At 42.8% G+C, this 23,602-nt stretch overlaps 1 protein-coding gene across 26 annotated transcripts in view; it reads left to right on the top strand.

Moving 5' to 3' along the window:
* MAGI1 (membrane associated guanylate kinase, WW and PDZ domain containing 1) overlaps positions 1-23,602 on the top strand; it is a 290,260-nt gene that overhangs the window by 227,795 nt on the left and 38,863 nt on the right. For 11 of the 26 annotated variants that reach the window (XM_048957493.1, XM_048957500.1, XM_048957494.1 and 8 more), the window contains exons 7-12: positions 1,866-1,904; positions 5,883-5,940; positions 7,529-7,620; positions 8,445-8,537; positions 10,794-10,976; positions 11,678-12,298. In XM_048957493.1, the coding sequence (XP_048813450.1) occupies positions 1,866-1,904; positions 5,883-5,940; positions 7,529-7,620; positions 8,445-8,537; positions 10,794-10,976; positions 11,678-12,298 (1,086 nt within the window). The remainder of the gene's footprint in view (positions 1-1,865; positions 1,905-5,882; positions 5,941-7,528; positions 7,621-8,444; positions 8,538-10,793; positions 10,977-11,677; positions 12,299-23,602) is intronic. The other 15 variants (XM_048957517.1, XM_048957513.1, XM_048957516.1 and 12 more) reach the window with 4 other exon arrangements.

Below are 23,602 nucleotides of genomic sequence, written 5' to 3'. Positions count from 1 at the left end.
CTGTCAGGATGGAGCTGAGCCAATGAAGGCCTTTTTCTGGGCCTAAAAATGAATATGTCAGTGGGTAATCAGAACTGGGGCGAAATTAAATCATAGCATACGCAGGCAGAGCTCCCTCCTCCTTGCAATTGAGCACTGCTGGCAGTTTAAAGAGGAGGTTGCAAAGACTCAGCACAAGGTTTATCCTTTCTGAGGGCAGTTTCCCCGAAGCACAGCTTCTGTCCTGGCAGTTCAGCCACCATCCCAGTAGCCCTGATAACACCACACGGCACTTCTCCTTGCAGAGGGGAAAGCCTTCGAGACCTCTTGTCCTCTTTGCAATAACAAGGCAAGCACTGGGATGATTTATTTAATTGGGACTGGAGGCATACAGCTGTGTAATTTTTTTTTTAATTCAGTTCATTATTTTACAGAGTAGCAACATTTTTGTTTATCATGTCCTTAAAATTAAGAAGTTTCATCGTCCCATGTGCCCCTCCACTTCATTCACCAAGTTGCTCGTTAATGAACGTTTTTAATATTCAGTAATTAGACGAGTTGCTTCATAGTGCAGCAGTGCACTGCAGTGTTTTGCCTGGCTGTTCTGATCTTGATTCACACATAAGAGTAATTGTACGTCACAGCACTAAGGACAGAGAAAATTATTTTTACTGCATCTTGGAAATTGGACTTTTTTTTGGTGATGGCCATGTTAGGATCCCACTGAAGTCATGGGACTCTACATCCATTTTTTGTGCGTGTTGTGTGTGTGTACATGGGAGTTTCAGGCTCGATCCCATCCTGTTTGTGGACTTTGTGCCTGTTGGATGTTCCTTCTGGCCTGTTGGGTGTTATCTCTCTGTGAGGTGTGTCCCTGACAAGTTGCTGGTAGTTTTGAGTTGTTTAGGCTATCATAGTTCGTATTTCATGTTAACGTTCCTGAACAGATGTTTTGGTAGAACCTATCGCAGATCATGGCAGTGTTTTCTAGGTATCCAAATTTTCAAAAGCAGTGCTCTGACACTACACCTTCTGTTTGCTTCTATCATTCACTTATATGGCTTATGCTTTACCATATTAGGTCCACGATTGTTTTTACCATCTTTGTTCTGGTTTTGTCATCATCCTTCATTTTCTGACTGCATTATTATTATTTATAGGCTAAGCAATACTTTAATCATCTGTGTCACTGTTAACTTATGAATATGGAACAGATAATGATAAATGGAGCAAGAGCGAATATTGATGGCTTTGTGTGTTTGAAAAACTATGTGATCTTTGTCCCAGGTGCCTCTAAAACTGTAGAATTCCTGTCTATGCCTTTACCAGTGCGTCTGGACTTTGGTGTGGGCCTGTGGCTCCAGTTAAATGAGTCATGAGTTGCTTCACATCCATCTTAAATCATCTGAGTAGGCACAGTGAAGTCAGTCAGACCTTTCATGCTCACAAATTTAGTTCTGTTCTTGAGAACCTTGCTACATTAGTTCTTATTTAGATGCAAGGTTTTTCTCTCAGATTTCTTCATTGGCATTCAGGTCTGGCCTCCTGATAGATCCATATGTCTGCAGAATGGATTACAAAGGTCAGACCATGCAGATCTGAGGGAGAAGCTTCACTGCAGAGAGGATACAAACATGTTGCTTTGCCACATCAAACTGTGGCATGAAAGTAACCTGTTGATACAGGCATACCGTTTTTTTTTCATTATATACAAGAAATCCATCAATATTCTGGTCACTAGATTGTGATAAATGGGAAGCTTGGGCTCAATCTATAGAAAATCAGTGCTGGTTCTGCTGTTTGCTGTAGGGAATTTCTTGCTTGGTGCTGGTATCTGAATTTTTCTTTTAATTTTTTCTATCTCATTTACTGCTCTTCCCTTGGAGAAGAAGGGGTACACACGGAGGAACTGGACAGTGAACTAGGTAAATCATCCATCTCTCGTTTTGATGTTTGACTTCAACTGCACTGTGTTAAGCCTTTAATTGCTTTCTCCTTTTTGTCATTTTGCATCTTTCGATTTTGCTCATTTCAACAAGCCTAATTTAGTGACAAAAATTCCCTAGCCAACAAAGGTATTGGTCTTCCTTTGCTCCTACACAGATTTTCTTACTGATTCAGGATTTGAAGAAAGCTGGAGGGCCTTAATTGTGCAAGGTGTGTTAGAAGTTATTTCCCCCTGCAGAAGTTAGAGGCTTTTACATTGGCATCAGTGGCTCCAGTGTGAGGCTTAAGGTTGCCAAAGTTGAAATCAAGTGGCTAAAGGTAAAAATATTTCCCAGACAAGAGAGTTAAATAGTGGTTTAGGAAGTTTCAGTGTTACACAGGGTGCTATTGCTGAGCTCGTGAATGAAGCAACAGAGCATTTTGCCTCAGTAGCTGATTTTATAAGCAGATGATTTTTGATGATGTGGTACACTTTTATTTGCTGCATTCTTTTGCAATGAGTGCTGTCTTGATATCTACTCTCAGCTGTGCTCGTTCTGTTTGTGCTGATGGTGGAGGTAGTTGTTGCTTCTGTTCACCTACGCTCTAGTGCACTGAAAGGCACAAGATTGCATAGGGGGGTTTGTTTCCACTTGGTATATTATAGCTTTAAAGATGACTGTGTTTACAGTTTATATTTGTGCATACAGGAGGGCTGCATTACCAGAGAATTAACCTCCAGTGTCTGTAATGATTTGCAAGTTATTTTGCTTCCTGCTTTCTTGTGATTGATGAGGCATTGGCAGCCAGCAGCTTATGAATGACTTTTAACACTACACTCCTGGGTAACATACCTGGAACGGTGCATGAGGAGAAGGGCTGAAAAACAGATGCAGGAAAACTCATTAATTGATAAGCCTGGCAGGCACTTCTGCACCCAAGTGTTTTGCTTGAACATCACGAGATGTTCCCTTTGTTGTAATGCAGCAAAGCTTTATTGAGATCACAGCCCATTGATACACTGCTGAGATTAGCAAATAACGCTGTGAGAAGGAGATGTTCAAATGGTTCAGCATTAGTGAGGGGGCATGAAAACATACAGCCTGTTCACTAAGTGCACTAGTATTCAGTATAAACATGTTGTTGCCAGATAAATTGCTCTGCAGTGTATCTGCAGTTTGCTTTATGAATATGAGAAAATGGAAAGTGGAAGTATTTTTCAGAGAGATGGACGCGAGATGGAGTAATAGATCACCTCTTATGTTATCACCCTTCTGCTGTTAGAACGTTGCACTAAAGGACACAGAAATCTAGGCTTTGGAGTGGAATTGTTATGTGATTGGGCAAATCCTCCTGGACTCACCTACATGGGGAGCAGTGTGAGCTGTGTACGATGAGCTCATCTCCAGCTCCTTTATGGTTGGGTACAACCCGAATCCCTGCTTTTGGGGTTCTGTTGTTGGAATCCATCCACTCATCCATTCCCTCTGTAGAACAGGGTACTGAACGAGAGCATCTCAGCAGGAGTCTGTGTATTTACCTCAGACTTAAAAGTGTAAAACTGGGTATTTTTCCATTGAATTTACCTGCTAACAAATGCCCCGAGGCTGCAGAATGCTACATGCCAAATTAAAAACCACGTGACTCACTCACATTCCTAATGGTGCAAAATGTGTGTTTGAAGTCTTATGTTTATGAAAAATTCTAATACCCTGGGTCATCTTCAGTGCAGCAGAAGAGGTAGAGAAGGGAGATGAATTATTTAAAGCAGCTAAGAAGCTCGACTGTGCAACGTGGCTACGGAAAATAATGGTTTAGATTTCTATGGAGATTACTGCTGTTAGATAAATTTCATAAGGCTTTTAGAAGTCTGAAAATGCATCTACATAATCAACAAGTAATGCGTTGAAAGCTACAGTTTTTTGTATTGGTATTTCTGGTAGTACAGAGATAGTTTCTTTAAGTGGAATGCTGAAGAGATAGAAAACTGTCCAGTAGCCTGATGTGATTTTGGCACAAGAGCATTTTTGGCATTAAGAAAGCATTGAATTTCTGTTTTTCCGTGGACATTCTTGAAAAGAAAAGAAAACAAAATTTAGCATAAAAACCTGTTGTAAACACTAGACAAGTGTTGTATTCTTGTGTGTAAAAATCAAAAACAGTACTAAAAAATAAACATAGCTGGGTAAGAAAAATGGTGGAAAACTCACTTTGAGGCATTTATATATTTCGTCTCCCTTCCCATATTCACTTTTTTCCTCCTCCTCTACTTGGTCTTTGGCATTCTGCTTTCACCATGGGGCAAGTTAAGAATGAAATGGCAGCTAAACTTGTGATGTCCCTGATTGCTTGCTAAGTTTTAGTCGTGCTGATTGAAATTCTTCAAGCTTGGCCCCAGAATGTGTTCACCAGAAAGTACTCCTTTGCAAACCAGAGTAGTCTTTGCAAAAAGACTTTGAAGACCTTCTGCTTGCTAACTTTTGTTTTCATACAGTCTTCTTCCTTCTATAGTATGGAGGAGTATCAGTTTCTGAAGAATTCATTTCAAACCAATCCTCTGATAAACCTGTGTAGTATTTTTATACTCAAATCTTAGCACTGGCTTGCATTTAATTGCTTATGTCTCAAGGAATCCAAAGATGTTTAATCCAATAAGAATAAGACAGCGATAGGAATGAAAAACCTTCCTTCTGTCTGCAAATAAGGGAATGTGGAGTGAAAACCATGCAATCAATTTCATCTGATCTTCAGCCAACTCTGAACACAGACATAAACTTTGAGTAATTAGCCCATGTGTGTTTGTATAGATTCCGTTCATCTCCAGTCTGGAGATATTTCTGTCCTTATGGCAACATAGCTGAAGTCTATTAAAGCAGGATGAGTTAGTTACATTTATTAATAGGCCATTGCTGATTGTGTTGGTTGAGCAGTTGATACTGTTAATGAAAATAAATCTTTGCATTTGATAATAAATGAACACTGACTTCACTATCGGCCTTGTCAAGTTAGTGTTAAATCTTGAGGAATTGTTTTGCATTGGATATTTGAATGTATGTTATCTGACAGTGACTTTAGAAAAAAAAGTGAATGTGCTGAGGCTGTGGGACAGGGAGCACAACTGCACAGTCCATTGCATGGTGAAGCTTTCTTTTGAGTTGAGTTACAGCATTGTAGAACTGCACCACTGGATGCAGTGGTAATTTCAGTACTCACAGCCAATAGGAACGTTCTGTTTAAATGAGTAGAACAAGGATCAGGCCCTTAAGTAATACATGCAGATTTAATAATCCTCAGTTGGATGCTGAAGTTATTTTATTATGTTCACTAATTATAGCCAAAGTAGTATATGCAGTCTAGAAAATCAACAGGAACAAAAGTGGATGCATTTCCAAACACTAATTTCATCTTCAGAACTGTTTTTTTGTTAATTATGCCAATTAAAAAAGGGAATCTCTGTTACATGTGATTATGGCAATATGTGCTTTTACGTTAAGTGATGTGCAGTGAGATTACATCTGTGTGTGCCAGCCCCACATGGGTGGTTTCCATATGCTGGGCGTTTACATTAAATTCCTTTTGTCCTGTTCCAAGATGTACGTTTACTCTGGGCTGGGGGCTGAGCCATGAGATGTAAATCTCTAAGAAATGAGTCAAAAAATATACTGGTATCAGCAAGGGTGATCCTAGATGGCCTGGCCCTGGTACAGAAGAGGAAAATGCTCTTTCTGTAGTCTGCTGCAGTCTCACCCATCTTCATATGCCGGCGTTAAAATAAATCTGACCTGTTCACTGCGTCCGTTTCTCTTGCTTCCATGGAGGGCTGCTCTGCCTTTGGTGGCCAAGCCATGAGGGTACTTGTGGTGTCCCAGAAAGAAAACATATCAACCACTTGTTGTTTTGATGCCAAGAGCAAACCTAACATTGAACAGCTGGGGCATCTTTCTGTTGATCTCCAGTAATGTTTTTTCTATTTCCAGAGTTGCCTGCTGGTTGGGAGAAAATTGAGGATCCCGTATATGGTGTCTACTATGTAGAGTAAGTGCTGTGCTGTGGGGCTGGTGGGGCTGGTGAGCAGTGGGGGCTTGACTCTGCAGCATTCCAACAGCATCCTGCGTGGAGCCCTGATGCCTGCTCTGTTGTAAGGAGCATGGTAAGGAGGTGTGGAGGAACTGGCGTACCCACACCGCCCCACAGAGGTTCTTGTGCTGGGCTGTGTTGTTCAGACTGGAGTTATGGGGTTAGTGCAGCTCTCGCCAGAATTAGAACAGCTCCTTCATCTGAATGACAAATCCCTCCCTTGGGAAACTGGAGAGCTGAGTTTTGTTTCATCACTGACCCCATAAAATGAATTTTTAATTATGTGTATACTCCTGTCTACTAGGATGGCTTACGATAGCCCTCAGAATAGACATGGAATGCGATTTCTGTCTGCTTTGGCTCATTTCTGACCCTACCATCTGTGCCTAGGGAAACAAGGTTAGCAAACTGTATAATTAAGGCTTGACGTTTATTTGTCAAAGACATGGAGAATATTTTTCTGCTATTAAATGCTACGCCAAGACATTTCTCCAGCTTTTTTTCCCATCACTTCACATATGCATGCCAGTTAGTTCTGTGGCACGCCTTCCTGTTGGAATTAAACTGGAAAGTAACAACAATGAGGCATAACTTTATTTTACTTACTATCTATAAACTGGCAAATTGGTTTTAATTTGAGCATCTGTCTCTTCCTTCTAATTCAGGCACTCCATTATTACTGGTTAATAGCTTTTTTGAGAAACAACTGTATGGCAAAAAGGTTTAAACTGTATCATTTTTTGGAATCGTTCTGATTTCTCCTAACTATCTGAAGCTGTCTTGAAATGGAAAATCTTTTACAAAACTCATGAAGTGGCTTTTACTTGATTCTTTGGTTGCTTAAATATTGATCTTTAGAAAAGTTCAGAACCAGCACTTTGCAGTGCTCACAGCATAATTACTTGAAAATGTGTTTGGTTTTTATTAAAGACATGGTGGGATAAGAGACGATAAAATAACAAGTTCTTAAAGGTAAGCCTTGCCTGGGGCACAGAGGTGGGCTTTAAGAAAATACTGTTCAATCTGTGCATCCCCTCACAGTGGGAACTCTTTGTAACTTTACAGTAGAAGGGAGATTACAGAAACTATTGAATTAATGGGTGATGAGCAGCTCAACTCTGCTGCACATGTTACCAGGTATTGGGACTTCCTGTGTTTTTTGTTTGTTTGACTCCAGTGAGCTGGAGAATGGCTGTGCCCCTAGGAATGCAGTTAAAGCAGTGACAATATAGGCCTGTCTTTAAAAATGCAATCAGGCAGACCTCACCTTTCCTGCTGTAATTTCATTTCTTTTACAGAATGGATCACTGCTTTAATGTATTTGATGTAATCTACCATTCCTACTCAGATGTCATATTGATACTGGAGTCCCCTTTGTTTTCTTAAGCAGGCTTTTTGGCTCACCCAGATGAGCACTGCTTCACATGCGCTGCTGTTGATATTGTTTGGTTTTTCATTCCCTTCCTCAGAGAGGTTTCACACCTGACAATGATCCCTGCTTGTCACAGGACAGATTTCCTAATTCATCATTCTCTTCCATCCCCAGCCACATCAACCGGAAGACGCAATATGAGAACCCGGTTCTTGAAGCAAAGAGGAAGAAGCAGCTTGAACAACAGCAGCAGCAGCCACCAGAAGGTTAGCAGCACCAAGGGCACCATGGAGGGGGTGTTCAGGGGGGAACCTGCCCTCCCTCACTTTGGCAGCCCCATTCTCATGGTTTTGTCCTTCATTCTGTGGCCATAGTGTGTTCTAGAGGTAAAATGACACCACAGGAAAGGCTGCTTTGGGACCCGTAGCCTACTGAAGGGAGTGAGGAGTGAGCATTTACACGTACACTAGAGAAACCTCTCTGCATGGGAGAGTTTTGGATTTTGTGGAGCTCAAACATCTGAAGTAATTTCGTGATTTCAAAACACTCCCCCTCCCCCTTTTTTTTCCCTTATTCACTTTTTAAATTTTTTTTCCTTCTATTTTCTTTTTAAAGCAACCCAATGGCAATGAGGGACTGACAGGTTTCTTTTTGGACCTTTATAGCTTTCCCACTCCTTGTTGAACAGCATCTCCTGTCAAAGGGAGAGAAGGTTTAGGTCTCAGCATTCATCCTACAGCTCCATTTGCCGCAACATCATCCCTTCTATTTAGCAGTCAGGGTGAACAGATGTTGCGAGGACTGTGAAGAATAGCTTTAATGTAAATGTTGAGACCACTTTGTTGCAAATCCTGAGTGTGTGAGGAATAGTGTCTGAGCACACAGATTGTTTGACTTAAACACAGAGGATCCTCCAGAGCTGTTTTTTGAACATCCCATTCACTTTGTTCCTCCTCTGCATGTCTCTTTCTGTTCTTCCTGTGCTTTACATGTCTCCTTTGCTCAAACCCCACACTCCCAATGCGTATATGTGGAGGAACTCGTAGTGCTGTTGTGAAACGAGTAACATTTCCCTCTCTGCCCCCTCCAGAATGGACAGAGGAGTGTCCATCTCTCCCACCACCCGCTGCTCCAAACCTTGTTTCAAACAACCAAGAGGCAGTTCGGGAAGCACCAGTGCAAGGTAACAACCTTGTTAAACCAGTTGTAAAAGTACAGCAAGGTTTTTTCCTGCAAAGGAAATTCCCACCACAACCAGTAAAGGGAGTATCATACACCAGGGCACATCTGCTCATCTGAATTCCCCTAGACTTTGAGACTAATTGTTTCAAAGCCACATTTGTTGCCAAATGTGAGGAGCAAATGAGATTACCTGCATGAAAAAAATCATGACTGTTCTTCATGTAGTGTCCCAAGTCTTCAAAAAGGCATGAAAACATGAGTTACATTAGTGGGTAAAACCCACTGCTGCTGAATGCAGGTACAAATAGGAGATCTTTTTCTACAGAGCTGTACTGTTAGACAAGGATTATGCTTTTATATCTTCCTGGATGAGTTTACAGCATAGCTCTTACAGTACGATCCAGGGCATTTCTTTTTGTTCACACAGGGCAGCCTTCCCTCCCAAAAAAAGACAACATAAAATCGTACAAGGCCTCCAGCACATTCCTATGGGATATTAGAATATATTCAGGTAATGCAGATTGGCACCAAGGAGAAACATGTGGAGATGGTACACTATCCACCAGCATCCAGCACTGGTCATTTCATCCGAGTGCTGTTTTGTACTATGGTACAAGGGCTGCCCAAACTCCATGCCTGGCAATGCAGGACCCATTGCGCTGGGGACCTCACTCAGCTCTCTACCCGCTCCCGACTGCCATCCACTGAAATCCTGCACCAAGATTTTTGTTAGCCTGCCTCAATGATGTTCTGGTCCACACTGATACTCCTTCTCTCTCTCATTCCTTCCTCTTCCTTTCTTAGTGCTGCTCCTCCTTCTCTTTCTCCCTGTTTGTAGCACTGTTCCCAGCTTCCCTGTTCCCTCCCCCTGTACCCAGGTGTGCCCATTTCCCTCTGGTGGCACTGCTGGGATCTTCCATATACACTCCTTTAAAACATTCTCCCCCTGCAAACACTGTAGGTGGGACATAGCTTGTGGTGCTACTGTCTCTTGTTACTAAGGGCAAGTTTAAGCTGTGTTTGTGGGCAGATGCTGTCAAGCTTTGCTTGTTCTGCTCATTTTTTGAACCAAAAGCGAGCACAGGGCCAAGCCCTGCTACACTCTGCCTATGTTTTGCTGCACCTTGGGATCTGAGCACAGCATCTGCCTGCCATGTGCAGGATTACCATGTTCCTGTGCTACCCTTCAAAGGCAGAAGACTGAGTCCTTGCACTGCCCCCTCATGAATAATCTTCAAATATACACTTTATTTTATTTTTTCCCCCATTCAAAGGCTTACAAGCCTCCAGTTTCCCTCAAGGTTTGCTTTCTGAGCAAAGCCCCACGGCAATGCTGCCGAGGTTTCTGAAAGGATGCCAGCTCTGCTGGCTGTGACACAGGCTGCTGATCCTGGAGCTGTCACCAGAGGGCTTAGTGGCACAGGCTTTTCCCCTCTAAGCATCAAAAATAATTAAAAGTGCATAGGTGCGCTGTTGGCATGTGAAGTACACAACCCCTTTCCCATCCTGTGCAGTGTGCTGTGCAAGGATGAGCTTTTGCTTTTGGAGCACCTTGTTCTCCCTTATCCGTGCTCCCAGAGAGCGTTAGCAGCCCTACAGCACAGCTCCCCCAGGACTCGAGATGCTCTTTGATCCACTTTCACTACAGCACTGCTTCATCCATAGCAGGTGAGGAGCAGGAAGGAAGGAATCAGACTTGAAACAGTTTCTGAAGAGCAATGTCAGCATCCCCTCTGCTCCTCACCAGAGGAAGTCATAGGGGGGTAGTGATGGTGGGGTGGTAGGGGATTAGCTGAAGGGTTATGGGGTGTCTGGACATTGCTCTAGAGCTGCTGGAGATGGCCAAGTGGAATGAAACAGAGATACTCATTTCTGTGGAAATTCTCACTTAGTCCTTAGTGCAGTGGATATAACCACCTCGACACAGAGATAAGGCACGTTATTAAAACCAGCATTGCTAGCTTTAATATATTCCCTTCCAAAAAAAACCTTTTCTCCCTGTGTGGCCTTGGAACTGTGGTGCATACAACTACAGCAAAGGCAGCAGCTGGAAGTAGGAGGGTTTTGCTCACTCCTTTCCCTGCATGATTAGTCCCAGGGAGACAGGTGGAGGGCAGCGAGGTGACAGAGCGGCAGAGTCTGGCCCTGTCCCAGCTCCCCGCTGTTTGTGCACTTGTTAGAATGCAGAGGGATGAAGGAAAAGAAGACCAAATGCTCTTGCCTGCCTTTTTATAGATTTTCCAAACTTCCTACACAGGGAAACCTTTTTTTACAAGAAACCCTTCTGAGTTGAAAGGGAAGTTCATCCACACCAAGCTAAGGAAAAGCAGCAGGGGGTTCGGCTTCACCGTCGTCGGAGGAGATGAGCCAGATGAATTTCTGCAGATCAAAAGTTTGGTGCTTGATGGCCCTGCGGCGCTGGATGGCAAAATGGAGACAGGTACTGGTGCTGGAACTCAAAATCACCACCGCCACTTTGGTTTATGGTTTTGGGGATGTTTTTATAAGCAATTCGAAACAACCTTTAGTCCTCATCGCATTTTTGGAATAAGATGTTCACATTTCCAATCAGCAAGCAGGGAGGTGGGATGCAACATGAGGAAATCCTGATAGGATTCACTCGAATATCACACGCTGAGCATCCCTGTCTTACAGCCACCGTGTTAAAGAATTGAATTGTAACTTACTGCTGAGATTTCAGGCTGAAGTATGTCTGAGACGTGGTACATGGCACCGTATTTGTACAGTTGCTGTTTGAGCCTTCTGTTACAGCTCTCAGTTTTGCTCCTGTCAGATGTCAGTAGAACAGGGTGTGACAGTGAGAGCTGGGCTTGGCAATAACTGCTAAATGGGCGATACACTGTCGCTTGAATTTATTACCTTTTTGCATATACCAAGTTCCATTTTCACTTTCAGAAAGTGTTTATGCATGTGAAGGCTTCACGTGGAGAATCCACTGTGTGCTGATAGTTCTTGCTTGTCCAAATGCTACCATGGCTTTTCTTTAAAAAAAACTTTAGTGCTGCTCTTTGCCCATGAGTGGCACCAGTGCACTGCTGGGGCTCCAATTCTGTGTTCCTGGGGTGTACAAGTGTGGTGTGGCTGTTATGCACCTGGTATATCTCTCTGTGTCCTCTGCAGGGGACGTCATAGTCAGCGTGAACGACACCTGTGTGCTGGGGCACACTCACGCCCAAGTTGTGAAAATCTTCCAGTCCATCCCCATTGGTGCCAGCGTGGACCTCGAACTGTGCCGAGGCTACCCCCTGCCCTTCGATCCCGATGACCCCAACACGAGCCTGGTGACTTCCGTGGCAATTTTGGACAAAGAGCCGATCATTGTGAACGGGCAGGAAAATTATGACTCCCCAGCCAGCCACAGTAGTAAAACAGGGAAAGTCAATGGCACAAAGGAAGCGAGACCCAGCAGCCCAGCTGAGGTCTCCTCCAACGGACCCCATGGGTACCCCAATGACACAGTCTCTTTGGCGTCTTCAATAGCAACACAACCTGAACTGATAACCGTGCATATAGTGAAAGGGCCCATGGGCTTTGGCTTTACTATAGCAGACAGTCCCGGTGGGGGTGGCCAAAGAGTGAAACAGATTGTGGACAGCCCAAGATGCCGGGGCCTGAAGGAGGGTGACCTTATAGTCGAAGTCAACAAGAAGAATGTGCAGAGCCTCACTCACAACCAGGTGGTGGATATGCTGATTGAATGTCCGAAGGGAAGTGAGGTCACGTTGCTGGTGCAGCGAGGAGGTACGTCCTTAAAACTGCTTGAAAATATTTCTTCTTCAAATTATCCAAAAACATGCATGTCATGAAAGATCTGCTCCCTTAAACTTCAGGGTTGAAAAGGTTTGTGTCTGAAGGTGTAGGAACTGCTGCATGTTGGCAGTTGTAGCGTCAAATGGATGGTTAAAATTATTTGTTATTTGATGCTTTGCTGGGGGGAATATGCGTGCAGCTCCTGTGTGCTCTTGCACTACACACATCTTCTGGTAGGGGGCAAGCAGGTTGTATATGGTTACACCTTTGCTTACATGATGTCCCCTGATCTGCTCATAAAACTTCATTCGTTTAAAGAATGTGGATATTTGCTGTGTTGTTTTGTTGGATGGAAGAGGCTTGTGATATATTCTGTAGTTTGCAGTGTCCAAACCCAGATAGCCATGGACTATTCAGTGTGGAAGTGTTATACCTGGGATGCAGCTGGAGTTAGAGGCACAACATTTAAACTTTCCCAGGTTGTGAGCAATTGAAGTGCTTCTTGGCCTGTTTATTTGCTGGCAATGAGGAGCTGAACTCAGTTTTGGTTGCATTGCTGAGGCGCGGTGATTTGCATGGATGATGCACAAATCAGCACCTTACAGGGATGGGCACTGCAGGAGCAGAGGGGAGGAGAGCAAGGAGCAGAGGCTGAACTCAGCCCTGTGAGCAGCACTGGCTGTGGAAGTGCCGAAACCTTCCCAAAGTGTTTTAATTGTAGCAAATTGGCAACCAAAGCCAGTCCATTTAATGGGAACAGGCTGCCTTCTGAATTGGCAGCTCTGGTTTATTGTTTTTGAAGGGCTATTTCAAGGAATGGAGGATGTGGATTCTGCAATTAATAGCAGTTCTGGAGCAAGCAGAGCCTTTCTTATCCGCCTTCTTTTCCAAATGCTTACTTTACTTTAATATTTTGTTAGTAAATTAAAAAGTAGAGAATGGAATATATTACAAGCTCTCCAATTTTCCAAGCGTGAGTTCCCTGGAGACCATCAATACTGGATAGGCTTAAAAAATGCACGGCAGACTCATGATTAATATATGCATTTTGGAAAAAATATGGTTGGAAGAAAGATAGCAGCTATTATTAATTCTCCGTGAGAGCACATATATATCTGGTACCACCATACATTAATTATTTGAATTGTGGCTGACATTTAATAATCCTCCTTATGCCTTGAAGGCGTAATGAAAAGATTTGATGAGGAAATAAAGGCACAGTTTCAATAGGATAGTAAATAGTTCCCTGGTAATCTTGCTGAGTCTCTTTTTTAATTAATTATTTTTTTTTTTTGCTGAATTGAAATACTAAACACATGTTGAGCATTTGCTGTCCCCTTCCCAAGTAGACAACACGTCAGTATCCTTGATCCCATTGCAGAAATACATTTGGCTCCACTGTTTGTAAGCAAATTCAGGGCTCCTGGAGCAGTTCTTCCAAAGCATCCCTATCAGTTGTCTTTTCCTCCTCCTCCCTCTGGTGTCCAGTAAAGAAAGTGCTCCACTGCTATCAGGCAGCCACGCATCAACCAGGCATCTCAATGCTGGAAAATGCTCCCTAAGCCCATCTCATGGTTTGGGCTCTAACACTTGAGGGATTCAGGAGGAAGGGTGCAGGTGGCTGGTAAAGCTGTACATGAGAGCAGGTTGGAAAAGCTGCTGTTACCTAGCAAAATGAAGGGACAGAGGGGATAACATCATTGTCTCTAGCTACTAGACAGGAGAGAGAAGGTCCTTGAGCCAAAGAGAGGTCTTAACTGAGAATCAAATGGGTATTGTTTGGCTGTGAGGGGTTTTATAGGGATCATATAGAAGGTTCTAAGCCATTAGAGCCTTAGTCAAGTTAGACTAGAGGAGGCAGGAAGCCATTGCTGGGTGAAGGTGAAGCCCAGCAGGGGGATGCAACAAGAAGATGCTTGGCAGTGAAGGAGGTCTGTTCAGGGCCTGGGTCTGTGAAAGTGCCAGCACCCCTGATTACAAAATGCAGATTAAGTATATGTGTTTATCTCTGCAATGCACTCTGTCATTGCACATCTCATTTATTTTAGAGAATTATTGTTAATAAGGTCACAAGAAGGCACATCTTTATTTCAAATATTTTTAACTGAAGCAAGACCCAGCATCTTTAAACATGGAACCTACCAAGTAAAAGCAAAGAAAGCAGCAACAAAACAAAGGTGTATTTGGCATCTGAAATCCATTTCACATTGAAGCCTTGTCTACACGGAGTGATTCAAATACCTCTTCATTCTGCATACAATCTATTCATAATAAAAACAACATTCTGTTTGAATAACCTCCCTGTTTCCCAAGTGACTTCTATTGCAGGGAGCTGTGTCTGTGCCAGGACAGGTGGGGGCTGTTTGAGAACAAGGGATTCTGCCAAACTACTGTGCTGCATTTGGGTCAGTCAGATCTAGCATTTGTCTCACTGAGAGTATCTGCATGTCTTACTGATGTATTTTTCAAATAACCTCAGATTAAATATAATTTAATGGGTGTTTTTTTTTTCAATTCTAGGCTAGTTTTCTGTAAACCATCCAACACTATTGTGTCTGTTTTGTGTTCAGTTACAAGAATTGGGCTGAGTAGATTTTCCTGCAGGTTTGAATGGACAATTTCCCTTCCAAGCTTTTAGCATCTCTATTGACCAGGAGGTGGAGAATAGCACAGACCTTGGGCCTGATCTACATAATCCCCTCTGAGATGTCTTCTCACTCTGCTCCAGATCAAAGTAAAAGCATTCAGGTGGGATGTCATTCACATGCCATCTGCAAACCAGTGCAGTTTATAGTTGCTTTCCCTAGTGCCAAATTCACATCAAACTGGGGAATGGAATTCAGTCTTTTGAGACATAGACGATAAACACCAGTGTTTCAAAACTAAGTGTATTTCATGGGAGGAAAAAACTAAGTAATATCAAATGCCCATCAGTTGGCACCTGAGTGCTGGCTTCCATGTAAGTGCAGTCAGTAGTAAAATCTCTATTCATGGTTCAGCTGTGAATGGAGGATGTTTGCTGGGGGAAATGAGGCAGGACAAAGCGAGGAAGCCTCTCTTGGTCTCTGACTTAGAGGTCTCAAGAACGTAAGATTTGCAGCAATGGAACAAAATTACAGAGCGCTCAAGCAATAAACCTGTTAAGACCTCTTATCTGTATGGAGCCTCCCTTGCTGTTCCAGTGGTGCTCTTGGCATGTGAGGCTCATTGACATCCACTGCTTCTCTTAGAGAGGAGGCACCTTCTCCTTCCTGTGCCAGAAGTGCATGCTGGAGTCATCTGCTCTGGACTTGAAGTGTCTTTTGATAGCCTAAAATGGAAGGACTTTTATTTTCTCTTTCTTTATCTGGTGTTCAGGCTCTTGAAACATCATGCAGTAATATGAAGATGTGTGTCATCTTCTTTAGAGTGCTGGCTGCAGCTTTGGGTTCCCCCTAGTCTTGGCACAGTCAGAAGATCCTTTAGTCACAGTGTGAATGCTTTACAAACAACTTATCGTAACTACTTCTACTTGCATGCACATTATGGCAGCGTGATTGACATCAGATTGCTCTTTGATCTACAGTGTCAAAATGCAGTGCTTGGGCATAAGTGAGCAGCAAGACTGAGCATGAAATACCCGAGTGGAGTGAGATCTGCTACTGCTGCTGGCCTCAGAGTATGTCCACTCACTTTTATAAGCAAAACCATTATATTTATACTTTATTGAGATTCCTTTCCCCCCGTAGAAAGGAAACTTTTCCTTCCTGTCCTTACAAGAAGTGTTGGAAAGCAGTCATTTAGTGGTGAGAGCTGAAGGAAAAAAACTATGGCTGATCTCAGTGTTAGAATTAGAGCTCCTTTTCAGTTGCTATCCCTAATGATGTAAACCCATGGTAATTAGAACTGCAATCAGCTATTCAGTAGAGGCTTGAACTCTTTTGAACAAGCCACTCACTTCTGTTTGCCCTTTGGGCAGCAGTGAAGAACAAGCTGAAAGTCAAGCCACTTGAGCATCTAGCTGCCAGAATATTTCAGACTGCCTTAGCAGCTGCTGAAGTAGAGAAAAGTGAGTCCAGAGTGCTTTTAGGACAAAATCACAACCTGGGAATCGGATGACCGTTACCACAGAGCCCGTGTGCCTGTGCCAAAGCTCCTGGAAAGGGAAGAAAAGTTTAGGGTTTCCAGCAGTGATTTCAGTTCTCAGTGCAGAGGGAGCAGAGCATTATACTGGGCTCTTTGTCCCATGCTCAGATCCATAGAAACCCGCATGAAAATCCATCCCACTGAGCTGGGAGCTGCCATCTTCCTTATGATAGGATTTCCTACTGTATCTATCCTATAGGCCTCCATCTTCTTTGCCCACCAGAAGCAGGAGCAAATGCAATTCCTCTCTGCCACTTGGTGTGCTCCACTGCCCTCAGCACTCCTGAAATTTCCATTTCCTGTCTGTCCTTTTTTCCTTACCTCACCCTCCTATGTCAGCCACCAGTGATGCTGCCAGGACCTTCTGCTCAGGTGTCTCCTATTGGTTGAGTCCCTCAGCAATTTGTCATTCAGTGTCTGTTATTTCAGTGTGGTGGTGGTGCTGTAAAATACCAGCTATTGTAAGTGCAAGTAGCACCACCAGAAATAGCTGCTGGCGGTATAGTTCTGATAACTCATAGGTGCCCCTATTTATTTAGTAAATTATTTTTTTTTTAATGAGAATCACAGTATGTTTAAAGAAATATATATTCAAGTGTAATCTCAAGCTTTGTGTTTCATTTCCTTTGTAATTCCAAGGCTACTACTTTGTCATTCCTGATTTATGTACTTCCCCCTTTAATTAGGAACCTCATTTGGCACTTAAAGATCCGCCTTTGATTGTTTCCTGTTGTTTAATTTGTTACAATTTTTTTAAAGACTTTTCCCTGGGAAGAAGGAAATCAAACAAGTAAAGCTTTTAAGTTGGTCTACAAAAAGCATAAAAATGAGATGAAATACGTTTTAAATGTTTTGCAGCGTTGTCCTTCTGTTTTCAGACTGCAGACAGCCCTAGCACATTGCATGTGCCCTCTCAGGTTTCATAAAGTCTGCACATCTCTTTTTCCATGCCACCAAGTCAGTCTTTACTGACTTCTCTCTGCTGAGTGGATTTATATTCTAACAAAGCCAAAACAGCTGATGAGACTTTAAAATAAGTTTGAAGCAAGTCTTGATGCCGCATTTACTATTCTCTTACAGCTTTATTCTGATTAGGGGTAGTCTGTTGAGGAGCAGATACTGAAATCACGTCAAGTCAGGAAAAGATGAAATAAACAAAATGTTACACGCTCTTATATTTTTAAAAAAGATGCTTGAAGTTCATACCCATTATTAGAATTGCATGTATGCGTGTATTGCAATCCACTGTGCGAGTTAATTTTCCACTAAACAGCTCTGGAGCAGTAGATATGCCTTTTTGGGGCAATGCTGTGTATTGTTGTGCAGCACAATACAATGATCACTGGTAATTGGTTTTGTAAAGCAAGCTAGCAGGAACTTGTTTTTCTTTGTGATAAAAATAAGCCAAACGTAACATTTAAAATCAGGTCGGTCTTATAAATAATGTAATATTTGGGGATTATGCAGTGTTTTTCTCCTTCAAAGTGCTTTACAGGTGTTAATCTTTGTGACGTTAGCTGTTTGTTTTTGATGATCTGAATTTGCAAAGCTTGGGATAACCGTGTTTACCAGAAACATGAAGGATGGAATTTGGGTGCTGCTGATGACAAGGCAAGGCTCCCATTAGACTGCAGGAGGCAGTAGGGTTTCACCAAGGCTTTGAATGCCTACAAACGCCTGTAAGGCACTGAGGGTAATTGTTAGCAGCTTGCTGAGGCACCTAATAGTTTGATGTGCATGACTAATATTCATATAAATACTGCATTTGCAGGAACAAATTAATTAGTCTTACCAGGCCATGCTGAAATTTCTCAGTGCAAGGCACCCCGTTGAAAAAGGAAGAGACAGATTCAGGTGTCAACCTCCAGAAGAAAGAACACTTCATTTAGAGCCTCAAAATTAGGACAGATTTAAATTGGATATAAGGAAAAAGTGTTTTAGGATAAGGATGGGTGAGGCACTGGGACAGGCTGCCCAGAGAGGTGGTGGGTGCCCCATCCCTGCAGACATCAAGGTCAGGCTGGATGGGCTCTGAGCACCTGATGGAGCTCTGGGTGTCCCTGTGCATTGCAGGGGCGATGGACCAGATAGCATTTAAGGGTCCATTCCAACACCAATGATTCTACCATTCTATTCTGTCTATTTATTTCAAGCCTCTGGTGTTCATATTCAATTGCCTTTTCTCTACCCTAAAGGTTAAGAAGCATCAAACAGCGCAGATTTTCATAGGAGCACCTGACTCCAAAGCTCAACAGCTTTATAACATCACAATTCTGATAATAAAGGAAAATTGGCATTGTTGGCATGTGAACATTTTAATTGCAGGCAGAATTTCCATCTCTCACTGATGTGATGCATGCAAAGTGCTGACAATGATCTGCTCACCATTTGAGGCACAAATGTTTTTGCCTCAGCTGCCCCTCATTAACTCTGTTTGCACTGATTCTCTTCTAGAAATGAGTAAGCAAATGGAGAGATGCCTGTGAAATCTGCTTTTTGGGTCAGCATTCGTTTTACATCAACTGCCCCGCATTTTCGTGGCAGTGTGGCCCCAGCTCATGTCCCGCAGATACGTGTGTCATCGAGCTCCAGTCTCTGGGAAGGGGGGAACAGGATGGAACAGTTGCTGATTCATTGCTTGACATTTCGTTACACACTTTGCATGAATTTTAAGGGCTGAGAGAATTTCCCAAACTTTGCAGATATTTCCCAAAGCGTGCCTCGAGGTCAGGAGGAAACCTGCGCTTTGATAATGAAGGAGATGAGCAATTAACATATTTGGAATCATGCCATAATTTCACTGCATCGTAACGCCGCGTGCTGACAACGCCATAGCAGCGCTGTGCGCGTTAGATGCTTGGCTGCCTTTCTGTGGCAGGGAATCTGCTTCACAATCAGTAAGAAAACCAAAGCAATTGCTGAACACTGGAAGAAAGAAATGCCCAACTATCTTCCCATCGGGATGTTTTATTGCATGAGCCACCTTATCTTTCCAAAAGCAGGATGTTCTGAGATGCGGACGAAACTGGAGGCTGCTTAGCAAATGAAAAATGAGAGCGCTGAAATTCTTCCTATACTGTTTTGTGCTCCCTAGCTTGAGGTTTTGAAAGTTGCTGTGGTTTTTTATGCTTTTCTTGTGTGTGTGTGTTGGTTTTTTTTTCTCTCTTGTGTTTGATTTGTTTTTGTTATTAAACACAGAAGTGGTAGAAGTGGAGCAACCCAAACCCACATGGTGTTGTTTTGAATCAAACGTGATGTGATATAACACAAGGTGGCACAGCAGAACCTAATACCAGGCACTAGATAAGGCAGATTTAACTCGAGATGTGCCTCCCACATGTTTGCTGAGATTTGCGCAGCAAATGGAGCAGACTTGGAGCTGTGCAGCTCAGAGGGTTTATTCCGCTCAGTCTTCCTCCTACCCTTACACCCTCCAGTGTGGCATTTTGGTGTGCGTGTGCCTAAAAGGAGTGGGTTTTTATCAGGGTCTTTGTTTATCGCTGTAATTAAACACATTAGAAGCAATAGCAGGTGGGCAAAAGTGAAGAAGAAGGATGGTTTTATGATGCACTTGTAGATGGTTTTGTTCTGAGACAGATTGTTTTTAAATGTATGTCCTCATGTCTTCATGTCTCTAATCCTATTCTAAATTTATTTATTTATTTATTTTTCACTCTCCATCAGGATTTGCTGTTTCTTCATTCCGTGTTTCTTTTTCCTTGGTCTGGTGTTCTCCTCTTTTTGATGGTGCTGATAGCTAAGAGTGTTAAAACAGTGCCTTTTGTGCCAACAAACCTGCAATGTACCTCAAGCTGTACATGGGGAGCCAGCAGGGCAAGTAGTGCAGGCAGGTTGGGTCAAGAAGGCTGAACTTTGGATGACGGTGCAGCTGGGGATGGTAGTCCCATGACCAGGAAGGTCATGTTGATAGGGATGTGGCAGGTGGAAGTTTTGACTCCATCCTGATCATCAAAGCTGAGTTCCTGAGATGCACAGTTACATACTTGGAATTACAGTGAGCTGCTGATTGGTTTTCCTAGAAAACCCTACTCTAAATTGATAAAGTTACGTTTTTTGAAAACACGTGCAGATCCCTTTCATAAAGATCTTCTGTCAGTGTGTGATGTGTGCCTGTGCACGCCCCAGGGCTGAATCTGGCTAAGCATTCTGTAAATATTAGCATATTGTTATGGGATGCTACTTATTAATATCAACAGCAAACTAATGCCAGGAGGGCCTTATTTGCGTGCATCCCCTTTGTGCAGGACGATCTCCAAATACGAAATAATAGAATCAACCATAAACCAAGCAGTTTTGACCAGGATAAATACAGATAAATACAGATGTGACAGCAGCAAAGTATGATTTTTCCTCTAGTGGCCTGCTCCATGCTGTGCATGGAGGGACCCCTGAGATAGCCCATCAGGTGCCACCTCCCCTGGGGACCTGCATGGCTGTGCCATGGGACAGCCAGCTGAGGAGGTGGAGTTTGGGAGCAAGCCCCTCCAAGCCAGAAGTGGAACCCCTGTTTTGTTTCACTTAACCTCAGAGAAATAATAGATTCTTTGAGCGAAGAATCATGGTGTGCTCCAGAAGTAAAGCATGCAACTCATGGGTTTGGGTGCTGGTGTGAAAGGATAGGTGTCTTCATGCATAGCCACGTATTTATGTTTATGTACATGAAAATGCATTAGAAATATACCTAATACAGGCGTTCACATGCATACACGCATATATGTGCAAAGGACATAAGGTGTTCTAATTGCTTTCCAATTCTGATATTCACCTTCTCAGATTCCTGAGGTTTAAGAAATCTGATGTGTATGTATTTGTTTAAATAATAACCAAAATTTTCATTCAAACAAACGGCTCCAACAGCTTGAGCTTGAGGAAAAGCTCTTCTTTTAATGAACTTCATAAATAAAGTCATAACAACGATTGATGTGGTTCCAACCATTAGCTAGGTGGATGAGGGTCACGCTAGTTCTCAATTGCTTTATTATCTTACTGCCTTGGATTTGCCATATGTTTCTTACAACATAGTTAAATTTATATATTTGTAGTAATTAAATAGCATTTTATTGGCCTATATCTTCTTTATCGCTTCTAGGATCACTTCTGGTTTGAGATGCTGACATATGACTGAATTTGGGATTGTGAGGAATTGTTTGGCACCCTGGCTCAGAATAAGTAATTGGGGTTGACACAATTAAGTATCTTTAAAGCACCTAGAACTGAAACTCTTGTTGATGATAATGTACTATGCCTCATTATGTTTTTTGCCAGTGCCAGTGGGTTAAGAAAGCTTGAGATGGTCTCTTGGAAACACCACTCTATTAGCATTAGCACATAGCATTAGCATGAGAATGAGAAACGTGGCAATTTTCACATTATTTGGTAGCTACCAATCTTGATTTATGGCAGGGCTACATTCCTCCCACGTGCATTATTCTCTCAGTTGAAGTTGCATTGCAGAGCTAAGTTTTGCTTGTGCAGTGACACTCCTGCAGATGAAGGTGATGGGCAGGGACAAGGAAGGTCTTCTCTTTCTGGTCGTTCTTTTTTTGGTGGTGCTCCTTGTGACTGTGTGCAGACTTGTGTCTCCTGCTGCCACTTACTCTGGTGTGCTCTTCAGTCTGGAAAAGATCGACTTCCATCTATTTTTTGTCAGATAATATTTGTCCTTTGTTAAAAATTCCTCGGCGGTGGGTTATGCAGAACTGAGAGGATTGCTTTGTCACCACCCCCAACCCCCCTCCATTGCCCCCCCGCAGCACTAATGGCCATTAGAGTTAATTATTTAGAGTTCCTTGTTTTTCTTGTAGGAAAATGCAATCGATGTGCAGTGCCAGTTGTGTAGCTGTGTACTCTCTGGCTCCGGTACTTCACCCCTCATCTTTCAGAGTGTCTCCTTTCCTTGATACAGCCTTTGGCTTTTATTCAGTGCAGTGTAAGCAGTACCATTTAGAAAACTTGTGTTGGTTTTCTTTCCCAGGCAGAAACATTTTCTCTGTAATTGTTAACCTTCATGACATGGTCTGAAATGTTCAGTTCCTTGTGTTCTGATTCTTCTCCCCCTAATTTTCAGCTGTTGTGCATTCTGGGCTTCACACATAATTGCAAAACCAAACAAGTGACCTTTATGCCTGGGCTCACCAATGACTCTTTTGTTGTTGCACGCAGATGGACCACAGAGTGCCCTGAGTGGAAATGTTAAGTGATCATTGGAAGTGAAGATCTCATCTCACTTATTGGTTTCCTCTGCATATAAAAGCACCCCAAAACAAACAAAAATATGTTTCACAGTAGCAGTTGACATTGTAAGCAGTAAAGATGTCTTCCTTCTGGATGGGCTCTTAGCAATTTCAGGCACTTTTGTCCTGTGGTGGATTGTGCAAACTGGCATTGAACTGTTTCAATTTCAGCTGAAACCTTGCTGTAGTATATTTATATGTACATATATATATGTTTGTGTTGGAGGGAGAGCTATTCTTGCTGTCTGACCTTCATGTGACCAAGGCATTCAGAGGGGAGGACTGGGTGTCTTTCTTCAGACTCTGCCTTTGATCGTTTTGATCCACAGTCCCTATCATGTGTGGCTGTGGGACGAGGTGTGATGCGTCTGGTGTCCATCTGGGAAATATTTGAGTGCCTGTGGCCTTCTGAGAACTGTCAGCCAAATCCAGCCCAGGTTATGGTGCAGATCTGTAGTTAGACAGCGTATTCTGTATACGTTCAGTGGAACAGAATTTCCCCTGTATTGTGGTCTTCCTGTGTTATTTTGGTTGCATGAAGTCAAAGGGCTGGAGAAAATATTCCTGTAAAAATCGAGGCCTGCCATGTGTAACAGGCAGCAATATGTGGGACGATTTCCAGTTTTGTCCTTGGGTTTTAACATGATCCCCTCACAGGTCGGGCTGGGGTACCTACAGCTTCCCTGCATCAAAAGTTTTACTGCAGGAGAAGAACTGCTCCTAATGGGCGTTAAGAGTGCTGAAGTCATGATGCAGAACTTGCGTAAGGATTTGCATTTTCTCCCTGTATTACAAAACAAAGTTGAGCAGATGGATGCAGCCAGCTGTACATAGAGCTTTAGGGAGTGCTGGGGAAAAAAGAGAGAGGTTTTTGTTAAGATAAATGTAATAATCTCTGTGATAATTAGTTTAATTT

This window comes from Lagopus muta, chromosome 11, assembly GCF_023343835.1.
Source record: "Lagopus muta isolate bLagMut1 chromosome 11, bLagMut1 primary, whole genome shotgun sequence".
Lineage (NCBI taxonomy): Eukaryota > Metazoa > Chordata > Aves > Galliformes > Phasianidae > Lagopus > Lagopus muta.
The sequence above is the reverse complement of the archived record's forward strand: the minus strand, read 5'-3'. Positions and strand labels throughout refer to the sequence as shown.